This window comes from Manacus vitellinus, unplaced genomic scaffold, assembly GCF_001715985.3.
Source record: "Manacus vitellinus isolate BGI_N305 unplaced genomic scaffold, ASM171598v3 scaffold_2_pilon, whole genome shotgun sequence".
NCBI classification, from domain to species: Eukaryota; Metazoa; Chordata; class Aves; order Passeriformes; family Pipridae; genus Manacus; species Manacus vitellinus.
This window is the reverse complement of record NW_021940208.1, coordinates 46134511-46162332: the sequence shown is the minus strand read 5'-3', so window position 1 is coordinate 46162332 and position 27822 is coordinate 46134511. Positions and strand designations below refer to the sequence as shown.

Genomic DNA, 27822 nt, shown 5'->3' with positions numbered 1-27822 from the left:
AAGCAATCTGTTTTACAAATGGCAGGGATGGGAAGTCTTCATTTCCCTAGGCCATCAGTCACAGTCTGCACAACATTTGCAGTAGTTTGTTTTCTGTTTGCTGACTCACCTTTGCCCTGAAACTAGTTCAATTTAATTTTTCTGTTACTGTAATTCACCATTGCTTGGAGATTATCCTGGGCAGTGCACTAGTATTAAGCTAGAAAAGCAAGAGATGAGAATAAGAAGAAGGCAAATAAAGTGTAAGATTTATTGCAACATACCAATTGATAGAGAATTTAACAAAAGGCTTTGCTCCTCTGAAACTGTATTATCAATACTAGAAATGTGGTTTAAAAAATGGAAGACTTGAAACTGTAATGAATAGAAGCAAGAAGTTTAATGTCTATTACCTTGTGAGAGCAGAACAATGAAATGAGCTCTTAGCTGCTTAGGAGTGGAGAAGAGAGGACTATGTAGCTCAAGATAGCAATATTGTAAATACACAAGTCAATGTTTTAACTAATAGCACAGGGAGCTGATGCTGAAGGCCTGCTGCAAGCTTATCCAAATCATCCTACAGAAATATCAATCTCTAAGGATCTGTGCATGAAGTACAAGAGATGAAATTGTTAGGGGCAACTAAACAGGTGGTAGGGTGTGTCAGTTTTAACTTTAGTACAACCTTTTCCGATATTTTTCTAATGAATCAAATACTTATGAATAATTTTCTATTACAAATAGAAAGGAACTGGTTTGAATTTATTTTAGCAGATGATCAATAGAAACTATTTTCTATGGATAAATGATTTTAACATAGTTTTTGTGTAAAGCAAATGAGGTCAAACATCAAAAGAACTAAACTATGAAAGTTAGCAAAAATATTGTGTGTGCATGTATGTGTGTGTGTGTGTGACATTTAGACAGAAAAATTTGAATGGAAAATAAAAATTATTTAGGAAGAATCACATTGGCCAAATAAACTTAATGTGATAGTCAAAGATGGAGAGCACTCTGGCTTAAAACCCAGACTGCTTAGGTAGAGAAGATGATAAGGGTGAGATTCAGTTGTTTAAATATAGGCAACTAGGCATCAGAGACATCACCATGGGATAGGCAGGTACAGCACAGTTAAAGGAAGACCTGAAACCTTCTGGAGTAGTAAATTGTGGCCGCATGAAATACCCTACTGCATTTAAAATGTAAGAAGCTGTCTATACTTAGGAACCTGAATTGCATCATCCTCTAAGGAGAGTGAATATATACATTAATTAGTACAAATGAAAAACCACATTATGTAGAAAAAGATACGGGTAAAATAGGGATGGTTCGTGGGTAACAAGGATAAATAGGAAAAGCATCTGAGAAAGACTGTTGCCATTATGCACGGATGAGCAGACTGAAATAGCAAAATTACAGATCGCTTCTGCAGCACTGACATTTCTGTTCTGCAGCTGAACAAGAACAGGCCAATATGTCTGTATTGCAGAAGGATGAGAAACTATTCCCCAGTGGATACATCAGCCAGATGATGAGTCAGGCCACAGGACAGTGACAAGCTGGGCTCTCAGCCAACGGGACAGTCTGCTTTCTTGCCAGCAGTGTGGTGAGATACAACACTGTCTGTTTGGTTTGTCAGGCAGGCATAGGGTCTGCCTTTCTGCCTGGCTTCAATCAAAAACATTACACTCAAACAATATACAGTTGCAAAGCCTTGACATTCTGCTATCATAGTTTGTCTTTGGAAGACAAATTCCTCCAATGTCTTTCGAACAGCTTTGTATTTGATTGTCCCTCTAATACTGCCTCAGAGACACCATGTAGTGCTCAGCAAATCTTTTATAGAGAATTTTCAGACACACTCATCCATGTCTTCTTGATTTTGTAGGTTTCTGTCTCAAGGGCCTGGGGTATGATATGGAGAAACTGTTCAGCCCTGAAATCAATGGCTGCTGGCCTGAAAGGATAAAGGTATAGTGCTACGTTCTCTGAAAGACTAAGCTTTAGGGTCCTATTGCATAATCAGGATCAGTGCCTATATTTCGTCTTAAGATCCACATGCTTTTATTCACCATCTGGAAATCAGTTGAAACTCCTCAATTATCTCCTAAGGATTTTGAGAAAAGCAGATGTTTGTGAACTCTTCATACTCTAGTGATAAGTGCTACAGAAAATGCATGTGAAGAAATCTTTCAGTTTGACTGTATTCAGAATGAGAAGAGAGTAGAGCAAAGAAGGTATAAGGCCACACATCATAAAGATGCTTATTTAGTGACTGTTGTCTTTCTTGTGCACTGACTAAATTTGAAATCTTTCGTGCTTGCAGGTTTCTGACATTCTCTGTGATCTGAATTTATTTTCCTAGAACAATGTATATGCATAACAGATTTAATTCAGATGCCACTGCCTTAAGTTGGCTATTACCTTATTTGAGTAGTTGGCTTTGCTAGACCATTATCCATATTACTACAACAATTTAGATTTATGAAGTCACAATGATTAGTTTGTCACATATCTTTCTCTTTCCATGTGAGTATACTGTTGCCATAGCAAAATATTCAATGGATAAATTAGCAGTTATTTTTCTTGATTCCTAAAATAGAAAGATCATTAATTTAATTACGGTGCTATTTTCACTTCCTCTCCATGGGCAGTTTCACGCTTTCTTGAGCAACTCTTTTGCCAATAGCTTCACACCTTTTTACTGCATCAGCTCCTAACTGTTGCTTGCACACTTGGCAGATAGAGTTACAGGTTAATTTGGCTTTCAGGATATTCTTTTTTTGGTGGAATTTTATTTTCCTCTTCCCATGTAGTTTTTCCTTCTTCAAAACTTTGTAGAGTGTCTTTCTTTTGGAGTTAGAAGTGAACATTACTATTTATTTTAAAATTAAGTACTGTCAACATTCATCACTGATAATGCTGGCAAAGGAAAAACATACTTCTCAAGGTTTTCCCTTTTCCCATCATTACAATAATATTGAAAAAAGTTATTGTAGTATTTTTCTTTAATACTTTTAGCTGTACTCTGAAAATATATTACTTGTTCATGACTAGTCTACTACTTCCTTGCCCAAACTAAGAAATGTTTCTATAATCTTTCATTGCACTACTTCAACAAAGGTGAAGTCAGTTTTAAGATTTACATCTTCCTTTCTCCTACTGCTTGACCCAAACTTAACATTTTGGGACTTGCATTGGGCTGTCATATCTTTTAATTCTCTTATAAGTACCTAGTCAGACAAATTTGCTTCACAGAAATCTAAACCTGTCAGATTTTGCTGATGGGCAGAGCTTTTCCTCAAATATTTTGGGAGATTATTTAAATTGATTATTCAGGTTCTGGAATACATAAGCACTACTTTGTTAAAGCCTGCCCTTTCAAACCACTGCATCATTTCCATACCTTTTTTTCCTTGTTTTAATCTGGTAGGATCTACAGGCAGCTGTTGACAGGTGTTATTGCTCACAAAATTCTGTGGCACACCATCTGTGCACAAGCAGAGCATGCTGTTTCTAGCCCCATCGGTGTTCACTGAGAGCAAGATTAAGCTTGATTGTCTGACATGGTTATGATGACATTCTTGCAAGCACGAACTGATGCTGTTTCTTCAACAATATATAGCCCCTACCCTCCTTTATCTCAATAACGTGTCAACTCCGATGCCTGTCATGAAAGTCAGATGCCAGCCCTGTCAGTTGTTTCACTTGCAATGTATTTTAGCAGGAAGGCTGGTTGCTACTGGGAGCATGAAATGAATACAAGGAACATAAGGATGGTCCATCTTACAGCTGGTTCAGTTGGACTGGTAAGGAGATCAGGGGCATGATTAGTTGTTCGAAGTCTAATTGGAAGTCAGTAACTAGGGCTATACATCACGTGTCAACATTAGCCCCAAAACTGTCTGACATCTTCATAAATGATCTGGATAATGAGGCAGAGGGCACCCTCAGCAAGTTTACTGATGATCACAGAGTCATGGAATCACAGAATCAACTAGGTTGGAAAAGACCTCTAAAATCTTCAAGTCCAACCTATGACCTAATGCCACCATGTTAACTAGACCATGGCACTAAGTGCCACATCCAGTCTGTCCTTAAATACCTCCACGGACAGTGACACAGAACTGGAAGGAGTGGCTCATAAAACTCCAGAGTTCTGCTGCCATCCAGAAGGACCTTAACAGGCTGGAGAAATGGGCTGACAAGAACCTCATAAAGTTCAAAAAAGGGAATCACGAAGTCCTGCACCTGAGGAGAAAAAACCCCAGGCACCAGTACAGGCTAGGGGCCATTCAGCTGGAAAGCAGCTACCTGGGGGCTCTGGTGGACACCAAGTTGAACACAAGCCAGCAATATGTCCTTGTGGCAAAGAAGACTAAAGGTATGCTGGGATGCGTGAGGATGTGTTACCAGCAGGTCAGAGAAGGTGATCCTTCTCCTCTACTCAGAAGTGAGGCCACCTCTGAAGTCCTGTGTTGAGTTCTGGGCTCCCCAGTGCAAGAGAGAAATGGATGTACTGGAGATACTGCAGTGAAAGGCCACAAGCATGATGAAGGGACTTTAGTTATCTTTCTTATGAGGAAAGACTGATAGAGCTGGGACTGTTCAGCCTGGAGAACAGAAGGCTCAGGTGGGATCGCATTATTGTGTATAGTGGATGAAAAGAGGACAAAGCCAGGCTCTGCTCTGTGATGTCCAGTGACAGGACCAGAAACAATTGGCACAAACTGAAAAACAGGAGGTTTCCTGTGCGAGATGAGGAACAAGAAAAAGAAGCATACCAGAGATGGATCGCACCATTAAAAGAATCGTCAGAGGAAGAAGACTTTGTTTAAGGACTACGGACTTGACTTATAAACAAAGGATTTTATGAATTGAACTAGAGTTTAATGTTAAATTAAAGTTGCCATGTTGTATGGTAAAATCCTACCCCCTTTTCACCCCTTTTACAATGGCTGGTTCCCTGACAAGAGCCCCTTTCTTATCCATATTCAATAGTAATCCCTCCACTTTTGTTTTGTATCCAATTGCAATCCTTCCTATGGCAAACTCCTTCTTCTGTTAGTAATACTCCAGAAGATTCTCCGGGCTCCCCCATATAAGGGGGAGCCATCTTAATAAAATGTTCACTCCTGTTCCACCTATGATCTGTTTTGGATCTCCTGGGTGGACTTCCCTGTCTCCCTTAGCCGAGCTGTGTTAGGTTCCCTCTGAACATCAGTAAACACTTTCTTCATTGTAGAGGTGACTGAGCACTGGCAGAGGTTGCCCAGAGAGATTGTGGAGTCTCCATCCTTGGAGATCTTCAAAAGCTGTCTGGACATGACACGTGAGCAGTGGGAGTTGGACCAGCGGAATTTCAGAGGTCTCTTCCAACCTCAGCCATCCTGTGCTTCTGAGGGCGCAGAGAAGTAATGGCATGGCAGGGAACCATTCTGCCATGGAGATTCGCAGGTCTTTGGTTACTTTATGTACATGTCACGCATTCCTATTTTCTTAGGTCCCTTGCAGTTCCCTCTACTCCTTTCCATCAGAGTCTCTGTGGCAGGCTACAGGTGACATGACTGGAGAGAAGTGTGGTGATCATTTGCTGAACTTCTGAGAATTGTGGATTTCAGTGATGAACCATCTCCTGGAATTAATTAGCGACTTTATATTGTACCGCCAAGATCTCCTAAACATTGTTAAAAGACGAGTTGCATATTGGTTTTTGTTTTTCAATAGAAGAATGTACAACAAATGATAAGACGCGGTGACAGTAAGCGTTTCTGCTGGTGTTTGGTCCTGGTAAGCCGGACTCGCCTCTGATTCGCGACGTGATTTTTCGTCCAAAGAAAGGCGGGTGGGCGTCTCGATTGGCGCTGCCTGCACTGAAGACGTGCTTTTCATCAGCAAGGGACACGCACGGGCTCAAAACCAGCGGGAGCAGAGCCGCGTACCGCAGCCGGAGGCTAGACTCGCCCTGGGCGGCTCCCGGCGCTGCCCGGCGCCTCCTCAGCCTCCGCAGGGGAGCCGCGCCGGCAGGAGGCGTCCTGCGGCGGCGGCGGGAGGAGGGAGGGCGGAGGGCCGAGGCGGGGGTGCCGGCTTTCCCGGAAACAGCGCCGGCCGGCGCAGAGCGGTGGCGCGCTCCGCGCTGGGAAGTCGCTCGTTGGGTCCTGCGCCCTCGCCGGCACGCCGGGCGGGTGCGGGGCGCGTGGCGGGCGGCATGGAAGCTGTGCCCCGCGAGGAGAAGCCCAACCCGCTGCAGGCATGCCAACTTCTTGCTCCCGGCTGTTCTTCTGGTGAGCGCCCGCGGAGGCAGGGGGAAGGGCAGCGCCGGAGGTACGCGCGTGGTGCCCGCCGGCTGGGAAGGCGCCGCGTCGGGGCTTGAAGTCCCGCTGGCCTCACCTGGCCCGGCCGCTCGGAATGCTGAGCCCTGCCTGAGGGCCGCCCGGCTTTCTCTTGAGCACGGCTCCCGGCAGGGGTCCGGGCGCGCCAGCGGCGGAAGGCGGAGCGGGGAAGGGAAGGGAAGCGGAAGCGGCCCCGGCGCTCCCGCGCTCCGCCGGGCGCTACCGGCGGTGACTGTGCAGCCGCGGCTCGGGCCGCGACCTGCCGCCAGCTCCCCCGCCCCCGCGGGCCCGCAGCGTCAGCCCCGCCGGCCGGGGCAGCCCCGCGCTCGCAGATGGGGCGAGGTCTCCTGAGGTGAACCCGGTAGCCCGCGACAACCGGGCGATAATCCCTGGCTGCGCCGGCCCCAGACCGCAGGCGGGGTCCTGCCCACCTCGGGTAGGGCAGCGTTCAGCCGGCCGGGCGGCGCCGAGCGCGGCCCTATCGCCCCCTTCCAGCACGTGTTTGGTTCCTTCGGGAGATGTGCGGAGGACGGGAGCTTCCTCTGCCTCTTGGCCCGGGCGTCCCTGTCCGGGACTGGGTGCAGGGCTGCTCCCAGCCATTGTTCTGCTTCCCCGCTTGCATAACGGGTCGCGGGCAGGGATTGCTCCTCCCGGCAAGGCGTGCTGGGCTCGCTCGCGGCGAGGGGCTTTCCCCTCCGTGTGTGAGGTGGTTACTGAGCCGCAGAGCTGCGTGAGAGCTTCCCGGTGTAAAGGATCGCTGGGCAGCAGCCTGGCTGCTCCCACCCACGCTTCGGCTGTCTTCTCTCTGCAGGGGCCTGAGGTGTCACAGAGCGAAGGCTGGGGTTGTGGCGGTGTTGTCACAAACTTTGCGGGACCAAGTGACTACTAGTTCAAAGTTAATGCTTGTTCTTTTATTAGTGGGGACCTTAGCATGGGTATGTATTTGTACTCAAAGTGGTGAGGAATTGCAGCTCAACAGTTTAGTTGCTTTGAAATATAATAGGAAAAGATGTGCACAGTGAAACGGGAGAGCATCAAACTTCTTTGTTTTACCAGATTCCATTTGGAAGAGGGCACTTACAGAGGTGGCGCTTATCCTACTTCACCTTCTGTAGCCTGAACCAGGGCGCACATGCTGTGTTGTGTGGTATGATGGAGGAGGGGGAAGGAAGAGAGAGCATGGCAGGTGAGGCTCTTTTTTTGGAAGCCTCTGAAAGACAAGTAAAAAACTCTTTGATCAATAAGCAGCTCTGAGCAGGTGCAGAAGTCCCTTTTGGAAGGTAGGGGGATTTTAAAAGCCCTGATAAATTTTAGCTAAACATATTTTTTAATCAAGGATATGTCTTCAGAGCTACCATGTGCAAAATGAAAGAGTAAAATAAATAAGTAAGTAAAACCCCCAAAACCCAGCTTGTATGCTTGTGCAAAGCTCCCTGTGTTCAGCATTTTGACTTTTAATTTCTTCTTCGACAGTGGGGGTGCCCATGTTGGAAACAGCTTTGCTGGGAAGTCCAGGCAGAATGGTATGAATCTCAGTTGACCATGTAGCATTCCAGAGCTGCTTCTTGTCTTTTCCCTTTCCCTTGCTGGGATCTTGTGGTGTTACTGGTAGTTCTGCCAAAACCAATCCAGCTAGATGTGAAAAAGGAAGTGTGCAGTGCTTGTAGCTGGTTTTCTGACTGCTCCTGTTGTTCTTTTTTAGGATTTTTGCATTGCTCTGCATGTATTGCAGAGAAGTGTTCAGCAGCAACAATGAAGTACCTTAAATTTCCCAAGTTTTAGGCCAGCACCTGAAAGATTGCTTTTACCCTAGACATGTTTGGAGGTTCTTATTGTGAAAAGGGAAAAGTAGGTTAAAGTCTGTGCTTGTGGGATGATAGGCCTCGTAAAAGTCCATTAACTGGGATGTCATGCTTTGCAGTCAGATGCTAGTGTACAGCTGTACACTAAACCCGTTGAAAAAAGGGTTTAGTGGGATATGCAAAACTTTAGAAGTTGCCTAATGTACTGTTTTTTATGTTTTATAGCAGTATAATTCATAGCAGTGAAAATACCTTTTTAAAGTGTCTTACCTGTGCTGCATGTGATCATGATTACCACCAGTATATTCTTATTTACTAGTCAACGAGCATTAGTATTTTTGTGGTGAAAATTTTGAGCTGAAATTATATCTGCAGTGGGTTAAATTGAGTAAGCAGGGGCTCTCACTTTTCTGCAATTTCATAGTGTTTTACATAAAATTAAGGAAGTGTTAAAACGCCCCTTCATTTAGCTATAAAGCTAACTTTACGGGTAGCTTTAAGAAATGTTCTTCCTTTCTACAAAGAGTGTAGCCATCCGATAGCTTTGTGAGTATTGCTTCATTTCAGCTGCTGTTTCACTCAGGATGTTATGAGATCTTTTCATCTGGAGAACTGGAAAAACAGTGCTTGAGGAGGGCCGTCCTGTGAGTAGCAGCAGCCACCACCATGTGGTTGCTCAAGTGTGCCTGCTTTGCTCTCCAAATCCCAGGTGTTGGCTGCTGGTTGTCAATAGGGATAAAAAGTAGGGTATTGCAGATAGAAAGGCAAGAGTCCTTTGTATTTTAATTTTGCTTATCTTTTGCTCCAAGTGCAGTTTTGCCATTCTAAGGAGTCATTGATTTTTTGCCAGTGGTACAGAATAAAAACTTAAATTATTGCCTGGTGCAAACAGGATCAAGCTCACAGGAGAAAGGAAGTCGTGTTTTCATTGAGTTATAAAACTCAGATAATGAGTGTGTAGGCTGAAGATGCATTCTTCTCCCATTGTTCAAAGCTTGTCTTCTTGCTTTTGGATTGTGACTTTGGCAAGTATGAGCATGATGAACATTAAACACTCTAGTAGTACATCCATGGGAAAGAGGAGCATCTGGATTGTGTGTTAATACTGTTATTTTTATAATACATGCCTTGTGTAATGTTAGTCTGGATGTTAGTGGAATTAAAACTACTTATGACAGAAGTTTGAAGGTCAGGGCAGTTGCAAAATATTCTCATTTTCTATGTCTCTCACTGAATTATCCGTATTAAGATAAGGTTATCAAAGCCCATATCGATGTTCTGGATGTTTCCGATGTTACTGTAACCCCAGCTTTCAGTCACAAGTTTCTATGCTCACCAAACTTTTTAAAACTCTGACTGGTATTTCACTTATAGTTTGGGTGTATTTCTGATTTACTTCATGTCTGTTCTTGGGTTGGTTTTCTTTTTGTTGCTGACTCAACTTGCTGGTGAGAATGAGAGTTCTAAAGGATGAGTAGGAGGGTTTTCTTTCTTTTTTTAGGTTTGTCCAAGGAAGAGAGAATTCAGTCCAGTGTTTTTCATGTTTAAACAGTTACTCGTTATAGAAAGTGTTTAAAAAGCCTTATAGTCTGTGCTTTCTGCAGTTGAGAATAACACTTTTCACATTTTGTTTCTGCTGTGGATAGTGGGGATTATTAAATTAATAACTGTACATAAGAATTGCATGTTCATTAATTAGAAAGTGTATCTTTATTTGCTTATAGCATTTGTTCCCTTGAGTTATTAAAGATGCTCTTCCTATACAGCAGTTGGATATTTATGCATTCTGTTGTTCAGGCATCGAACCCACTTTAGTGGAAAGTTACAAAACACAGGCTGTGATTAAATTTTTTTAAAAATGGGTAACTTTTATCATGTTAATAATAAACTGGAACACCTTGGAAAGGGTATCCTGCATTTTTGTTCAGAGAAGTAAAATAAGTTAAAGTCCTTCTAAATTTCATATAAATTTATAATTTATTTTTAATAATAATAATAATTACTTAATTGTCACAGACTCACCATGACTATGACAAGTTCTTGGCTTCTTTGGAGCACCGGACACTTTCAGCATCCTCAGGCTGGATGCCTTTTTACATCATCACTTGACATGTGGCAACTGCCATTACAGTAACAGCATTAAAACCTGAATTGAAAACTTGCTCCAAGGCATCCACACAGTTATGATTCCAAGGAATAAACCAATGATTGTTTACCATTATCTCTTGGTGTTTGACAGCATTGTTCTTGGCTTACTAAGTGTGTGCTTGTGGGAAAATGACAAAACCACTAAGTCTTTTTCATGGCTCTGACTTTGAGTGCAGTGGGAGAAGAGTAAACCAGAAATCTTTATCTTTGGTTTTAAGTGTGACTTGAATGGGGTAAGCATAGACGTGTAAATCCCGAGATTTTCGGTGATGACTGCACAGTACGTAGCAGCTTGTCTGATCGAATGCAGTCATGTCACACACCTCTCTTGTAGCAGTGTAAATAGCTTCTTCCTCTTCCACCCCATGACTTACAATTGGAAGGGCCACTGACTGATTTTGTTGGATTTCTGAGTAAGCCTAAGTACTGCATTTTAGTCCTCTGATTTGACTGTCTCAAAAGCATTTCTTGCCCTTCATTGAAAGACCTTATGGAAAGAATTCATTATTCTTCTTGGCTATTCCAGCTGACTCCAGTAGTGCCGCCATTAAAATTGATCTCTCTTCTTTATTATATCAGTGAATAGATTTGACCGTGATGAAGATTTTACATTTACTTCACATGAAAATATCAGGCAGCATCAAGCTTTGCGACTTACCTGGGGTTTTGCCTGGTATATAGTTAATTCCCACTGTCAGTACCTGAAATTGGTGATGGTGATGTATCTTTATACAGATCTCTGAGGTAGCTAACATTGTTAATTTACTGACTTACTGGTGGAGGACAATTTGGTACTGTAAGAAACTCACATAGATAAACAGAAAACACATTTTCAGTATTCAAAGACTGAAATCACGCTTCTTTTTTTCTCCTCATTGAAAGAAGACTGAGGATCACACATGCAACTTTTTTTAAACATAATGCCATGTTTGTTCGTTTGTCAGATATTTAGTGTCCTGTAGTCAAATTTGAATCATTTGGTCTCTTGAACTACAGCATTCATTTTTAACTTCTGTTTGTTTATTTTCAAGAAAGCTGTATTATGCAAAAGAAAATTTTATTTGAAAATCATTGTTTATGAGCTAGTAAAGTTGAAATATGTTGTTAAGGAGTGCTAGGTAGACTATATGCACTATGATGAGTATGTATAAACTTTCAGAATGTTAGCATTTGCTATCTACTGTAAATATCTGTGCTTAGATACGCAATTAGATGAACTGTGAAACACAGACAGTTTGCCTTTGGAATGCTTATGTAAAGCCCGCTCTATCATTTGTGAGAGAAAATGTCTCTCTTCTAATTTCTGCAGAACTTCAAAATTAGGAGTATGTCACACTGTTGTTTTTTTCTTTTTTCCAAAAATAATTTCTCCACCCTGCTTCTCGAAAATTCACAAGACCTTATGTAAAGAGGAGGAGGGAGATAACCCCATTAGATTTTGGGAGTGGAAGGTTAGAAAGACCAATCATCTATTTTACTTTGTTTGTTTTGTATCCCTGGCACCCAACTGCTTGTAATATCAGTGTGAATGCACAGGGGATTTTAATTCTTCCTATTTCCATTGCTTACCAGAAAGCACCTTAATACAGAAATTGCCACCGTTAGGTCCTACTTCAATAAATATCTTATACTAAAATTTATTATTCTTAAGAACAATCTTCAGACCTTTGCATCAAATCTTTGATATTTTGGATATTTTTCTTGGCATTTGGATGCTGGGTTTGGAACCAATATTTTAGTGATAGTCAGGTACAGGTGATGCTATCTCTCCATTCCCTGCTTCTAGGCCTTGCAGAAAATGTTAGTTGCAGTATGTTTCCCCCTCTTCTTTCTTGCCCAATTTTTTCTTCTTCTTGCCACCTGGAATATCAGGTAGTATGTTAGATTAATAAGGTAATTTCATACCTGGCTGATGTGGGGTAGATGAACAGCATGAAAACAGCCTGCAATAAATGCAGTCAAATACCAAATGAGTTACTGTCAGCACCAGAAAGTGGGGTGTTCAGCAGCTTAGCTGCTTACACTGTGCTGTGGATAAGCAACAGCTTGGAAGATGAGATGGAGCTGAGTATCAAAGGTTAATACATTTTGGTATTGAAACTGAAAGCCTGAAGGGTGTTTTTCAGTTAATATGGCTTTGAAGTAATTTCATTGTATTCCTATTTTTATCTTTTGTAAGCAATGAGAAAATCTGCTGTTTAAGTCACAGTAAGCCAGAGAGGGAAGTTGCAACCAAAACATTAGTTGAAAAGCATCTGAAGAAATACCAGAACTTATTATTGCTTGTGGACAGCTGCCTTCGTAAGGGGAAGTGGGAAAAGGCAGCTTACTGATGAGAATGGATGAGCATGTGTAATAGAAGTTTAAAAAAAAATAATCACATGATGACCATAAACCATTGCCTAGAGTATTTATGAATTCTTGCAAAATAGCACTGGAGGCTGTCAGTGTGTGTCCTTCGTTTTGTACATCCCATCCCAGCAGTGATCTTCTGGACTGAGGGCAAGCACACAGCAGTGTTGGAATTGCGTTGCTGGTGTAGAACTTCAAGTCATGAAGGTGAGTAGTGAACAGTACAGCGAAGCAGGTAGACACCTGAGGTAAGCCAGGGGGATAAGCAACGTGGATTTATAACCCAAAGGGCCTGTGAGGAAACACCTTTTACTTTACAAAAAAACCCCATGTCCAAAGTAGGTGATTAAAGAGAAAGAAATATGTGTTACTTTGCAGCTTAGTAGTTGAAGTAGTGCTTTCAAGCTGCTCAACAAGATGAAATCCTAGTGTTACGGAAGAATTTGAATAAACAAAGACTCTTCTGTGCAACTGTTGAAAAATAACTGGACACTGAGTGTAAACAGATGATGCTTGTAATGTAATGCACAAATAAGCTTAAGAGGAATGGGGAAAATGCAGTTCGTAAACCACCTCCTTAAGGCATTAGATCATGAGGGTATACTGGATGTGGCTTTGATTGGGTGCTGTAAAATTTCCCAGAAATTAAACTTCTGCCTATAATTACAAATAAAGACAAAAAGAAAAGATTTTGCTAATTAGAAAAGTAGTCTGTGTAGTCTAATTTTTCAGATTTGTCCAGTAATAAGGCAGGGGCTACTGTAATACTGGCGAGAGCCAAATTTTTCACTTGTACAGAGGAAGGTACTGTAATATGTGAGTGCCTGACTGTGGGGTCGACTGTTGTGGGGCTCATCAAGGCAACCAAGGCTTGTAGGTGTGCCCAGGGCCCTGACAGACACATCTGTTGATCTTAGGACATTTTTTATTTGTGTTAGCTTTGTAATGTAATTGCAGATGCTTCTTGGCTGATGTTATTTTACAGACTTTCTCAGTTCATGAAGAACTTGCTTGAGTGTCTAGAAAGCTCTGCAAGTCTGCTCTGCAGTGCAAGAATGGTACTGTGTGAGCGTTTACAAGCTGGACACAATAGAAATCCAGAGGCACAGCAGGTCCCATCCCTGGGTTAATGAACCAATTGAGCTGGACACTGCTGTTAGTTTAATGTACCTGTCTGTAATATATTTCTTCCTCGGCTGATAGGAATTTATTCTGGGACAATGGCAAACCTAATTTAAAAGCTTTCTTGTTTAGGAAATTTTATTTCATGTATGAAACAGAATAGCATGACTAGTCTGATGCCTAATAACCCTACCTTTTGGATAGCTGGGCCTGTTTCTCTTACATGCTGTCTCTGTGAAGAAGATGAGATGTCCCCTTGAGGTCTCACTTCTCTTAGGAGGGTTAGAAAACATTCTCTTAACTTTTTCTGCAGATCTTAGAGGCTTTCCAAAATATTGGTGGAGTTGCTCTAATTACAGATGGTAAAAACTGGACTTTCCCAAGCAAACAAGTAAATTGTGGCTGGTTGACTGTGTTGTAATCTGAAAGGGTGTGTAATGTCAGGGCCCAGGAGTAGGGAAATGCAGGAAGTGAATGTTTATATTATGATCTTTGTGTATTTGCTGTTTCAGAAATGAATCACTTTCTTTTTTTGTCAATACCCAAGATACTGCTGCAGAGGTGAAAAGCTTTTTAGGACCAGTGCAGTGAGTTACCATTTTGCAGTTGTCTATCTCTTTGGTTTGCACCAGGTTACAGAGTGATTTTTTTAATGTATTTTTTTAATCTTTATTCCTAGTGACATCAGTATTCTGGCAGTAACAGGGACAAATTCTGGGCATCTTTCCAGGCTGATTGTCTTTGATCAGCTAATCGCCTTGATAGAACAGAGACATTCCCAGCAGAACAGAAGGTACTCAGGAGTCTTACAGATACTCACATTTTTATGTGTAGTTCATGCTAGGAAAAATTTGGCTAAGCTCTTTGAAAGGCATCATGTGAACCTCGTGTTTTGAAAGAGTATTAAGATACAGCGATGTTTAAGAAACAAATATTCAAAATACTTAGCAAACAGTAAATTTGAGAAAAGTGAAGACAGTGACTAAGGCGTCCTGGTTTTAAGTTGAACTGCTTCTTCGTAAAGAAATACAGAAATGTAGGACTGAGGTGTGAGTCTTTCTTCCTCACTGCATTGCTCCTGCCTTTCTTCAGGTAAAATAGATTGGTAGTCCATTTTATGTCCATCCTTGGGGAAACAGGAGTAGTTTGCATCACTGTCTGTATATTCCCTCCATTTCTCTAGGTCATCTTTTATTTTGTTTATTATTTAACCCTTTTTTATGAAAGAATAATGCAGTTTGCACAGTTTTTGGTTTCATAAATCCTATTTTTCTGTTGCCTTTTTTTTATACCCCTGGAACAAGTTGGTGTTAGCTGATCTCTGTTTGGACAAAAGCCATACCACTCCAAAAGAGTAGTCTTCCTTTATGGCTAGGTTGAGGTTTCAGGGATATTCCTTATGTAGGCCATTGCTTTATTTGCCAGCTTCCTCTAACAGTCCTCTTAACAGCGCTCTCTAATTTAACTAAGCCTTCAGGCAAGAGAAGGGCTTGGTTGATTTGCTTGTTACCAGCCTGTGACTTGAGTAACAGCAGGCTGTGTGAAGTAGGTTGGTCTCAGTTGTGCTCTAAGTACCGGGGATTCCACAGGGCGTCATCTGCATGTGGCATCGTGGTGGAAACTTCAGTGAGTATGAACATGTGCTAGGCGTTCTGTCTGAAAGTAGGCCTTCCAGCATAAAGTTCAGGATGCATCAGTGATGCGGTGAAGCTTGAACTCTTTTTTCTTCTGAGAGTTTGCAGAAGACCTCATTCTTGGGATAAAAGCTGTTGAAGGACTAAATGTAATTTGAAATGAAAAAATTTCAACTTTCTTCTAAGGATCTTCAAGTATACTCTACAGTGACACAACATACTGCTAAGCAGCTTTTGTACTCCTAAGGACCTCCATAGCAATAGCTCTTGAAGATGAGTATTTTGGGGAAGACTAGTCAGAAAGCTCAACAATGGGTGATTTTTAAAATTTTTGGGGCTTTTTAATGCGTTTTTTTCCTAACTGTATAGAAGTGTGGGCTTGTGCTGAGTCTTTCTCACGTTGTCCTTTATAGTAAATGAGTCACTGAATTAATTACCACAGTTTCCTGTGTACTCTGGATTGGTTTTCCTTGCTTTCTTTAATGTTAATGTAGAGGTTGTAGTGTAATATATAACTGTTTTCAAAATTATGGTTTTAATTGGCAGAAAAATGTGAAAGGTTTTGGAGTTGCACTAGGTCTCACTGGAACTAATAATCTGAAAACCATGAGGCTTTTTTGGCAGTTTTTACCCTGCACTGTCATCTCGTATCTGCTACTTAATTTTCAAATTCAGTCACATAGTATGTACAGTGATTGGTGTGGAGAAGGGGGGACGGAAGGGATTTACTGCAAACCATAAGAACTCAGTGGAGGTGGGTGTATCATCAATAAGTTGTTTTGAGAGTTTAAGGACACAGAGTAAACTAGATGTCTCTAGCAACCCTGTATACTTGATATCATTGTCCTTCAGCTGCTTGCTTTGCCACGGGGACTACACTGTGTCTGTGGCGAGCACTATCTGCTGCAGGTGGCTGCAGTGCAGAATCAAACTGCCATCAGGGTAGAGCAGTTGCATTCAACAGAAGCATTGTTCTGTTCTTCCTCTTGCCTGCCTATGGCTTTTCACAGTGTTTTGAAAAGTATAAGTAGAAGAGCAGTGTTCTGCGGAGCAACATTAAGAGCGCAGTTTTGTTTTCTAAAAGTGTATGTTTAAGTATATTTCTAAAGTGTCTTTTATTTTCCTCTGTGCATTGTGTTATGTGCCAATAATGGCATGTAGCAGTATGCGCTGTTCAGCACTGATAAGCCCACAGCTGGAGTCCTGAGTCTGGTTTTGGGGTCCCCAGTAAAAGAGAGATACAGACATACTGGAAAGAGTGCAGCAAAGGGTCACAAGAATGATGAAGGGTTTGGAGCATCTCTCCTGTGAGGAAAGGCTGATAGAGCTGGAGCTGTTCAGCCCAGAGAGGAAAAGAACAGGGGCAGATCATCAGTATATATATAAATACCTGAGGGGAGGATGTAAAGTGCACAGAGGCAGAGTCTTCTCAGTGGTGCCCAGCGTCAGGTCAAGAGGCAAGGAGCACAAATTGAAACACAGCAGATTCCCTCTGAACATCAGGAAACACTTTTTCACTATGAGGGTGATTGAGCACTGGGACAGGATGCCTAGAGAGGTTATGAAGTCTCCCAGTTTGGAGATCTTCAAAAACTGTCTGGACATTGTCTTGTATAACCAGCTCTAGGTGGCCCTGCTTGAGCAGCAGGGGTTGGATCAGCTGACCTCCAGATGTCCATTCTTAAACAACCCCAACCATTCTGTGATTCTGTAATAATTATCCTATTTATGTTCCTTGTTAAATGTCAGAATGATTTTTGTTTTCACTACCTCTGGCAGCAGTAGCCAGTCGAATCTTGTAACCATTTCCATAGATGGGGGAAGGATTTATCCCTGTGTTTTCCTGAAAAGGCTCATCCTGATTCTCATGCTAGAGTAGTTGAGAAAGATAACTTTCACTCTAGCCTCTGTGTCTGAAAGGAGACCTGTGGCTTGTTTATGGAGTACACCGTTGGCTAATACTGATGTTGCAAGAGCCGGAACACTTGGTATCGGTCTCATGAGTCAACTGAAGTCTGCAGATCTTTCCCATAACCCTCTGTCTTGGAGCAAAGAGTCTCTCTCGTCCAGCAGGCAACAATTATTTGAATGGCCTTGAGGTTATTTGCATCAATTCTGCTTTTTACCTGTGGTCAGCTGCAAGAATGGAGGCCAAAGAAGAAATGTTTCAACGGAGCAGATTCCTTGTGTCAAACCAGGCAGAAGTTCTTCTTTAAGACCTTTTGTCAGGGGCCGTGGGGCTGTAGGGAAGTTGTGACAGTGATTTGGGTGCTGATGCTATTTGACCATACAATCCAAGTAACAGACTTGTCTGACAAGTACTTTCTAATTGTACTTTTAACATACATTGAGGAGTTAACAGCTCACATAAATAGTATTCACTCGAAGAGTTTAAAAAGGGCTGTTAGGCATCAAAGTGCCACTCTGAAGACAGAGACTTAATTTTTGAATGAGTCACAAAAACACTGTGCTAACATGCTAAGTAGTGAAGGAAAAACACCATTAATCTCATTTGTTACATGGAGTTTTGCCATGGAGCCTGGGAAAAAGGTTTTTGCAACAGTCCTATCTTTGAAGAAACTCTCTGAGCCCCCTCTTTAGGGTTCAACCTGGTCCTCCACCCACTCTAATCAACAAACTGCTTATAAGCCAGTGTATACAAAATATAGTTGGAACATGTCTGAGCAAGAAATGTAAAGCTAGTTGGTAAGTGTTCATAACCATCATTGTGGTCATGAATAAATAAATGCCCTTGTTGTAAACCGTCCCAGTTTTGAATTCTCATATGTAGGCCTTCCAGAAAATAATACACTTCACCTAGTGCACTAGATGCTTGTGTAAGAACTGTGTTGGTGAAGCTGGGGAATAATTATCAGAAACTAAGCACTTTCACAGGCAATTGAGATCAAACAGCTTGCCTTGAGTACAAGAGTATTTTTTCCAAAACAGATCCATCTCTGACTTCATGGTTTTGATGGTGTTGACCAATTGAGAAATTACTTGTAGGAACTAAGCCTGAGTGCCAAAATCCACATTTCTTCTGGAAACCAATACCATGGATTCAATAGAGAGACAGACACAGTGGAAAACTGCAAGTTCCGTAACTCCCCTGTTCCCACTAAGCCATGCCTGTTTCAGATGTGTCATTTTATTTTGCTTCGTCTCATGAGCAACTTGGTCACTTTGGTGCTTTCTGCCATGCATCTCTGGGCTCTGTGAAGCACAGCTGAAAGTGTTTGGACCTCCTTGACCTGTGTTTCGGTTTCGAAGAAGGATCTGGATGCATAAAAGCCAATCTTGCTATTCTCTGATAGTGTTATTTGATCTAACAACACAGTGCTCTCATAAAATACAGGGCTTTTGAAAATCTGTCCGCTAAGGAAATTAAACTGTTAGACAGTACTTTCCTTTTTTGAATCTGCACATCGTGTCAGCGTGCTTCTGTTTATATTTCCAGACATAGCTGAGATCTAGTAATAATACATTATTTACCCATTTTACATTTGAGTGGTTGTCTTTAAATTACTGACCTTTAATACTTGTCAAGATGGCAGTTGAACAGCGGCTAGTTTTCTTGTCAAGTAAATGTTTCAAAAAATGTCTTTTATTATGTATTACAATTTTATTTTTGTCAATATTTTAATAGTTAGATTAAGTTCGGGGGTTTTTGAGTATAAGGAAACACTGTAAGAAAACAGTTGCCTTAAGGCCAAGAAGAGTTGTGCTGGCTGTCTGGATGCCTGGGAGTAAGGTGCTCTGGGGCATAAACAGCTTTAGGAAATAGGAAATGCTTTCCCATTTGTAAAATAGGGATTGACTTAATTCTTAAATAAAAGTGCAGTAAAATAAATGGATGTTGAGTGATTCAGAAGGAGGAAGGAAAGGGGTAAATTAATTAAATTAATTTGTAATTATTCTTTTAGTCTGCTGATCAGTTTATTAATAATTTGTATTTAACTAGGTGGTTGAATCCCTTATTTATTACTGGCCATAAACGGAAGCTTGAAGAAGATGATATGTATAAAGTGCTGCCAGAAGATTCCTCAAAGAAACTTGGAGAGGAATTGCAGTGGTAAGGAGAAAAATCATAGAATAGTTTGGGTTGGAAGGGGACAATTGTTCTCTTTCACTGTATCTTTTTCTGCTGAAGGTGAGAGTCTTACTTCTAAAATTAAAAGAGGTTGTTGTAAAATTTAACAAGGTTAAAAATTCTGAAGAATTAAGAGTAATAAGAAGTAAGAGAACTTGTTTGCCATAGAAACTTTTCAGTTTTTTTCAAGTTACACATAATGGAAGTGTATTAGAGTATTTCCATTATGTCATTTATAATTAATTTGATACTTTGCAGAATGCTTGGAAAAGAAGACTTTTCATCAACTGTTACTGCAGTAATTCTTAATAAATTAGTGTGAGTCTTCTTGCCTGTGCTAAAATACCTGTGGAAACTTTTTAAATTGCTCTGTATAAAAGTGGGTAAAAAGAGTTTTAGGGTTTTTTTTCTTTGTTTTTTTTGGGTTTGAGTGCAAACTGAATTAAGTGACAACTGTGTACCCTGTATACATGTGCGCATATAAATATATTTATATTGAAAATACGCCACTCACTGGTAAAGTGGATAAAATGCCTTGAACAGCTAAAAGCTTGCATCTCAGAGATGTCTTTATTTTGTTATAAATACTTTTTCATGGACTGCATACTATAATTCATGTTGTTACAGACCCAGGAGGTTCTACCTTTTTATTTTAAGTGAAATATCTTCAAAGGCTGGCTGTTTATGCAAGTTGAACTGTGCAACAGAGAAGGTTTTTGTCTTCAGATAATGTTTAGTTAAATATCAGAGGAAGAGGTGTCTGCTAATAAAAGGTGGCCTGTGTATTAGGAAAGTGTGGCCTTGTTTCTTGCCTTTATACTGAAAACAAAGTAAATCAGCTTTCCTGATAATTTGATGGGGTTGGGACATTCTTCAAAAAGTAAAAAGAATCCAGAAATTAAAGGTTTTGACTGGGTCTTACCTCATCCTGTTCTGGATGAGTTAACTGAAGAAAGAGGGTAGGTGATAAGCTCGTAGGAGTTGTTGTTTTTAAAGTCTTTGTAGCTGGAGAGCTTTGCCAAATTCCTTATTTGTGTCTTCAGGGAGTTTGCTGTAAGGGAAGATGAACTCTTTGCAACGATTCTTGCAGTAAAAGCACACACTTCCCATGAGTCAGCAAATGGTAGAAAATACAGCACGTAGGAAAAAAAAAGGGTGTACTTGACCAAGAAGCAGAGAATTCATAAATTTCTCTTGAGCCAGTAAACCCCATAGAATCTACAGAGTTTCATTTCTGATTCTGAAACCTATAGACAATAACTCTGTAATCCTTGTAACAAAAAATAAGAGGGTAAAAATAAAAAAATGTTTTCTTATCTGTATGCTTTGAACTTGTGTGCTTTGTTGCAAATAACTGGCTTCATGCCTTAGACTCATTTCAGCCCTCAAACTAGCAAGGTCAGAGGGTTGGCTGAAAATATTTAGCCTCCAGAGGAAAGGGGGAGCATCATGTCTGAGAGCAGTGTGTTTTAAGAAATATGCATAAATTCTGATACTTTCTTGTTAATATCATGCTTGTTATTACTGTCTTCAACTTTTGATTTTTGTGCGAACAGATCGTGTCCTACTTGTGAGCAGATGTGGTAATTCAGAGGTCTTTGCCACTCTGCTGATGTAATCCTTGCCTTCAGAGGGATGTGTGGAGTGTTAGGTGACAGAATTCCATATCTGCACATCCTTATTGAATCATGTGGTAGAAAAAAGAAAGGGACAGATATGAGAAAGGGTTGGGCATCACAACCTTTCTGGGAAAGGGCAGAGCTTATAGGAAGATTAAAACACTCTATACTGCCTTGGTTTAGTCCATAATCAGAAGATCATATAACATAGGCTCTTAAGTAATGTGAGTGACTTCTGAACTGAGAGGAGAAGAAGTAAAGAAAGGTCTCCTCATCAGCAAATGTGTCCAGGGTGATAATAGTCAACAGTGGTGAATGGCTTGTGATTAACCAAGAGCAGATAGACCTATAATACTAAGCACTAAGGGTTTATGTGAATGAGAAGACATGACTGTCTGTTAACTCTTTTTTTATTTGATTGTATAAAGCTGACCATGGCAATCTGACTTTAAGTCAGAAAATATTTTATTCTAGGTAATTGCCTTGTGATTTCCGTTCTATCCTCCAATATGTTTGTGCTTTGTTTGCCAGGTACTGGGATAAAGAGGTGCAAAAAGCAAAGAAGAGAGGAAAAACGCCACATTTAACAAAAGCCATTATTCTTTGTTTCTGGAAGTCCTATTTAGTTCTTGGAGTTTTCACAATGATTGAGGTAAGTGGTGTAAAATGCCATGGAACATATTTCATGGCTGACAGCAATTTAAAACTTGGAGTCATAGATTGGGTGGTATGAACTGGTGACTTAATGCTGTACTATTCAGAAAACCTGGTAATGTTTATGTACTCTCTCAGAGAGGTAAAACAGACCTATACCCCTGTAGAGACTGAAATAATGAGTCATAACTGCAGGGTTGTGGATATGAAACAGCTGATTTCAGTGCATTATTTTTGAGGCATTGCAAGCCACTGACTTCCTTTGTAAGACTTAACTGTATTTTATGTATCTGAGGAAGGTGCCCAATAGAAAGAGGGTTTTTTGCTCTATGTAAATGGCTGTAAAGGGCACACTGTCATCTTTAAAAATGGAAGTGTAATACACAGTCGTGCAATTTTTATAACATCAAAGGTTTTTTTGGTAATTGAAATAGTTCTCTTTAAGGTTGCAGCTAAATTTTAATGTGGAACATATTTCTTTTGGATTATGTGTTGATAAAATTTGGCGTGACACTTTAGAGCACAATGAAGACAAAATAATAAGGGATATGACTTGCGGCAGTATTTGGCACTTGTTTGCCTGCTTACAAAAACTTGGGTAGCATGGTGTGATATGAAATTATTAATACTTTTCCCCCTTCTTTTTCTTTCAGGAAACCATCAAAGTAGTTCAACCAGTTATTTTGGGAAAAATTATTAATTTTTTTGAAACCTATGATTCCTCAGATGAGGTAGCTTTGAATTTCGCATATTGTTATGCAGCTGCTCTGTCTGTGTGCACACTTATTCTAGCTATAATGCACCACTTGTACTTCTATCACGTACAGCGGGCTGGCATGAAGCTGAGGGTAGCCATGTGTCATATGATTTATCGGAAGGTAAGCTATCCTGTTTAGACATATATTTGGTATTCGACAGCTTTTTCATCATGGGAGCTAAAAAATGCAGTTATTTGTTGTGTTGATGGTTGCAATTCTATTGAAGTTGCTCATTTGTAGAAATGTAATGTATGCTAACGTGTCAGGCCTTACACTCTCTTTGGTAACACGGTGTCTGAACGACATCTTCAGTCTTGCTGGTGAAGGTGGTGAATTAAATAGCACTAAAGTCTTGGAGGAGGTGCTTTTTTATGCCTGCTGGTGCTGTTGAAGAGGAACCCCCCAGTTGCTTGTGGAAGGGTTGTATGCTGGAGCTCTAAGAGGCATCAGCATATAGCAGGAAAAGGGGCAGAGCTCCCAGGGAGTGCTGGCAGTTACACAGCCTTGCAGTTCGATCCCGAGGGGGATGTTATGCTTGGATGTCATCATCCGCTACAGCACTCTCAGTTGCCTGAGAATTAATTGCTTCACTCTCCAATTTTCCCCCCACCCCTGTTTTGGTTAATAGTGGGATTTATTTATATTGTATTCCATCAGTGCAGTAGAATTAGTAAGTTGCCTCCTTTGCAGATCAGAGGCTGCCCCTCTCCCTTGGGGCATCCATCAGGTTCCCTCCGGGAGCGGCAGCAGTTCTGTGGGAATGCCACTTCACCCTCCAGGCTGGCAGGAAGGCTCGGCATCTTCACCTTTAGTATCCCTCCTGTTTGGGGGAAAAGGGAGAGAGAAGCAGGTAGAGGAGACATGATTAAGATTTAAGCTGAATCCTAAAGGCAGGGTAGAGCCATTTTTTAGTATAATTTACTGATTTTACTGTGGTAGTACTGCAGGCCTCCATTAAAACCAATGAAGTGTGAGAAGGGATGTATGTTCAGTGAGTAGTGATTTCTTTGCTGTCTGTGTGTCCTGATCAAGAAATAGTTTTTCTCAACTACAGAAGGAGTCAGGGCTGCTGTCAGAGGGAGAGTGGAACAAGAGAAGTTATGAGTATTACCTTCAGGAAGGAGTTGAGCAACATCCAGTATGAAATGCTCTCCTTGAGCGAGCAAAAATCTCAGCTGACAATACTGAAAGGGAAAATGCCCTATGTTTCCAGCTTTAGTGCTGCTAAAACAGTGGCCTGCAAGTTCTTACTTCAGCAAAAAGCTTAATTGAAGGGATCAGGACAGTACAGTTTCTTTGGAATGTAAAGAAATCCACATCATTTTAACCATTAAACATAGGTACCATCTGTTTAAGACAAACACTTGTACTATTTGTACAGGTCATGTGAAGTTTCTGGGCAAAGCAATAGAGTGAGGAGAGAGAAAATGTCTGCATTGTAAGTTGTGATTGCTTTTCATGCACACATTTATTCTCCTCCCCCTTCTGATACCTTGGAAATGATCTTCTGGGAACTTGGCTCTAACATGACACACTGATTTCTTGTAAATAAACATCTCTCTAAGGTATTAATTTACTAAACTGATTATCAAAATGCAGTTTGAAATTAATGAAAATATATATATAGTGATGTTAATTGTTGTGTAGATACTAGCTTAGAAGCTTGGAAAAGAAATGTTTGTAATATACACCCCTATTTCTAGAGATGGTATTCAATGGAAAATTTATCTCCCCTCATCTCATTAATGTTTGCTCCTGAGGGTGAAGGCCGAGGTCACAGCAGAACATTGATAAATCTTTCTAATAATTTGTCTTTGTTATCCACAGCTTATAGATAAGTAATACTTTCACTTTATCCTCCTACAGGCTTTTGAAGTAACTTGGATGCCAATTTACCAGCACTTTTGCCGAGTTGGTTAATTGCTGTAGTAAATAAAATCTTGGATTTGCAAGAATGAATAGGCTGGATAAGAGAGCATCCTTAATGGAGAATTCCAAATGCTCATAATTCTTAAGTTTTAGACCCATATTTTTGTTTCCTGGAAAGTTAAAATCTAATTTGCAAAAGCCCTGTATTCAAACTTTTAAGATGTTTTGTGACTGGTAAGAAGTATTAGTGATGCACGTAGGGAGCTTGTAACAAAAATTAAAATGAAATCTGTCCCATGACTCACAATCTTAATTTTTGAAACCAAAGCCGACTTATGGGAAGCTGGTTTTTGTTGCGCCTTTTTTTTTTGAGACTTAACTTTTAGAAGTTCTTTGAGGTCAGTGTACTGACTTTGGCTGGTATAGAGTTAATTTTCCTCAGCTCATGGGGGGCTGTATTTTGGATGTTGTAGAAAGGAGAAGGTACCAAAACAGGACTGTTTGGTAGAAATTGGTTATGTAAGTAAAACTGCTGCTTTGTGTTCAGTGTTTCCATTTCTTTCTGTATACTTTACAGTGTAGACAGGTTCATTCAACCAGGAAAATGTAAGGCTTATTTCACTTGAAAAAAAAAGAAAAAAGAATCAAAAACAAGAATGAAGGCAAGGAGAGACTCAAATTACATTGGCACTGACAATGGGAATGGCTGTCTCTTCCCTGAGAAGACAAATGGGTCACAGATGAGCACCCTCCTTTTGGCTCAGATGCTTGCATGGTTCCTCCTGAGACCGTCTTTGTTAAAAGGAACTGGATTCAGAGTCATACTGAAACTGTTTTTGCTGCCTGTGTCTGAAATAGTTAGGAAGAAGTCAGAAAGGTGATTTGGGTGGCAGGTCCAACACAGACCCAGGCCATGAGCCTCTAGCAAGACACCAGCAGTCTTTCCTGATGGCTTAGGTGAACCTCAGGACTTCATTTGAAATGATGCTTTGTATAGTACTTTGATGGCTGATGTTCTTCCACCTGTTTCAAAATTCTGAAACAGTATTTTTGAAACAATTAGTGCTTTTCGGGTTTGATTATTGATCAGAAAGGAATCCTAATAATAACTGTTCAGACAGGGAGAAGTAGATGTGCACTGCCTAAAAATGGAACGTCTTTTGGAGGAGGAAACCACCTGTAGAGAAAAACATGTTTTGTATATTTTTTAACTTGTGCTACAAACCTGTGTTTTCCTTCTAGCAGAAAGCACTGTTTGCAGTGTTAGCAAGAACTGATAGTGTAAAATAAATGACTTGGGTGTTTGTTTTTTGCCTTCTCTCAGATCTTGTTCGAAACAGAATTCTTGCAATTGGCCAAACATTGTTCTGATTTTAATTTGACCTTCGGGTGGAGTTTTCTGTTCCTGTTTTGTACAGATACTCATACTGAGGGGGAAAACGATGCCCACAAAGAGTTAGACCCTCTTTTGCATAGTTTTAGTGACTTGCTGTGTCGGTATTTTCCCATTTTCAATCACTTCAGACGTGAAGGTAGTTATAGCACTTCTCACAGTTGTTTTCTTAATACTCTTTTCTTCAGGACTTTGTTCAGAATATGTAGACCTAACCCATGCGTTATCTAAGGTTCCTACTATGCCTCAATACTTTCAGGCAAAATCTGAGATGTGCCTTCAGCTTTTACCCCGGAATTGTATTTGTGTATTGAGTTTTCTGTGTATAGGTGTATAGTGCTCTATAAGCTGTGACAATTCAAAACTGTTCTGACTTTTTTAGGCACTTCGTCTTAGTAATGTAGCTATGGCAAAAACTACCACGGGTCAAATAGTAAATCTTCTGTCAAATGATGTGAACAAATTTGATCAGGTAAGAAGTATTACAGATCTTTCCAATGGGCTGAAGAAATTGTGGGGTTGGAGTTAAGGAATTTTTGTTTACAACTGATGCTTAAATGTTTCTAATGAACATTTCTTCTAGTTGTGTCTTGAACATAGAATGTTTTGGGTTGGAAGGGACCTTAAAGATCATCTAGTTCCAGCCTCGATGCCATGGGCAGGGACATCTTCCACTAGACAGGTTGCTCAAAGGCCCATCCAGCCTGGCCTTCAACACTGCCAGGATTGGGATATCCGCAGCTTCACAGGGCAACCTCTCCCAGTGCCTCACCACCCCCTCAGTGAAGAACTTTGCTAACCTAAACCTACCCTCCTTGAGTTTAAAGCCATTCCCCTTTGTCCTATCACTACATGCCCCTTTAAAAAGTCCCTCTCCAGCTCTCCTGTAGGCCTCCTTTAGGTACTGGAAGGCTGATATAAGGTCTCCCTGGAGTCTTCTGTTTTCCAGGCTGAACAACCCTAACTCTCTCAGCCTGTCTTCACAGGAGAGGTGTTCCCACCCTCTGTTTATCTTTGTGTCCCTCCTCTGGACTTGCTCCAGCAGGTTCATGTCCATCAGTGCTGGATGTAGTACTCCAGGTAGGGAGAATCATCTCCATTGACCTGTTGGCAGCGCTTCTTCTGATGCAGCCCAGGACATGCTTGGCTTTCTGGGCTGCAGCCCAGAAGATCAACACTGCCAGCCTGTGTTGATCTTCTCATCCACCAGCAGCCCAGGTCCTTCTCCCCAGGGCTGCTCTCAATATGTTTTCCTCCCAGTCTGTATTTATGTTTGGGATTACCCCAGTCCAGGTGTAGGACCTTGCACTTGCCTTGTTGAATTTCAAGGTTTGCACGGGCCCACCTCTCAAGACTCTTCTGGATGGCATCTTAAGAAGAGATATATTCCCTTAAAATATGGGAGCAAAACATATCTTTTTTTCCCCTTAAATATTTTCCTGCTGTTTTTCTAAACTCAGAGAAGTTTTGGTGATGAAGATAAAACAAAATCAGCATTTGTTTACTTTCTGTACAGCTAAATGTACATTTAGCTCTCTGGTGCAGAATTCTCACTGAATGCAAAAATGCTTCCTCAGTGTTATTAGGGTTAAATTTCTTAGCTAAGACCAAAAGCTAACAGTTGATTCTTAACTATTTGTCTAGGTAACAATTTTCTTGCACTTCTTGTGGGCTGGACCAATTCAAGCTGTAGCAGTAACAGTACTTCTCTGGATGGAAATAGGGCCATCGTGTCTTGCAGGAATGGCAGTTCTGATTATTCTTCTTCCTGTCCAGACCTGCATTGGGAGGCTTTTTTCTTCCTTCAGGTAAGGCTGCACATCTTGGGTTGTATGTGTTTTCTGTCACAGGTTTAAAAATATTCATGCTGGATGGAGGTAGAGTACTGCTCTGAAATCAGTTTGTTTCTGGTGATGATTTTTGCACTGTCTTTTATCTTTGCCAGTGTTTTTTTATAGTTGCTAATGCGAAATGTCTGAATTCCTGTTTATGGACTTGAAGTGGTCTGTCTGCCAAACATGCAGAGAATATCTGCTACTCATTAGATGTCCAGTACATTAAAAGAATTGG

The 27822-nt window shown here is 40.9% G+C and overlaps 1 protein-coding gene across 4 annotated transcripts in view; it reads left to right on the top strand.

The window, feature by feature from the left end:
• Positions 1 to 6079: 6079 nt before the first annotated feature.
• ABCC4 (ATP binding cassette subfamily C member 4) overlaps positions 6080 to 27822 on the top strand; it is a 146977-nt gene continuing 125234 nt past the window's right edge. For 2 of the 4 annotated variants that reach the window (XM_029960873.1, XM_029960875.1), the window contains exons 1-6: positions 6080 to 6263; positions 19331 to 19441; positions 21610 to 21730; positions 22386 to 22610; positions 26135 to 26224; positions 27397 to 27560. In XM_029960873.1, the coding sequence (XP_029816733.1) occupies positions 6232 to 6263; positions 19331 to 19441; positions 21610 to 21730; positions 22386 to 22610; positions 26135 to 26224; positions 27397 to 27560 (743 nt within the window). In that variant the 5' untranslated portion in view covers positions 6080 to 6231. Of the gene's footprint in view, positions 6264 to 14385; positions 14529 to 19330; positions 19442 to 21609; positions 21731 to 22385; positions 22611 to 26134; positions 26225 to 27396; positions 27561 to 27822 lie in introns of those variants that run through there. The other 2 variants (XM_029960874.1, XM_018071273.3) reach the window with 2 other exon arrangements.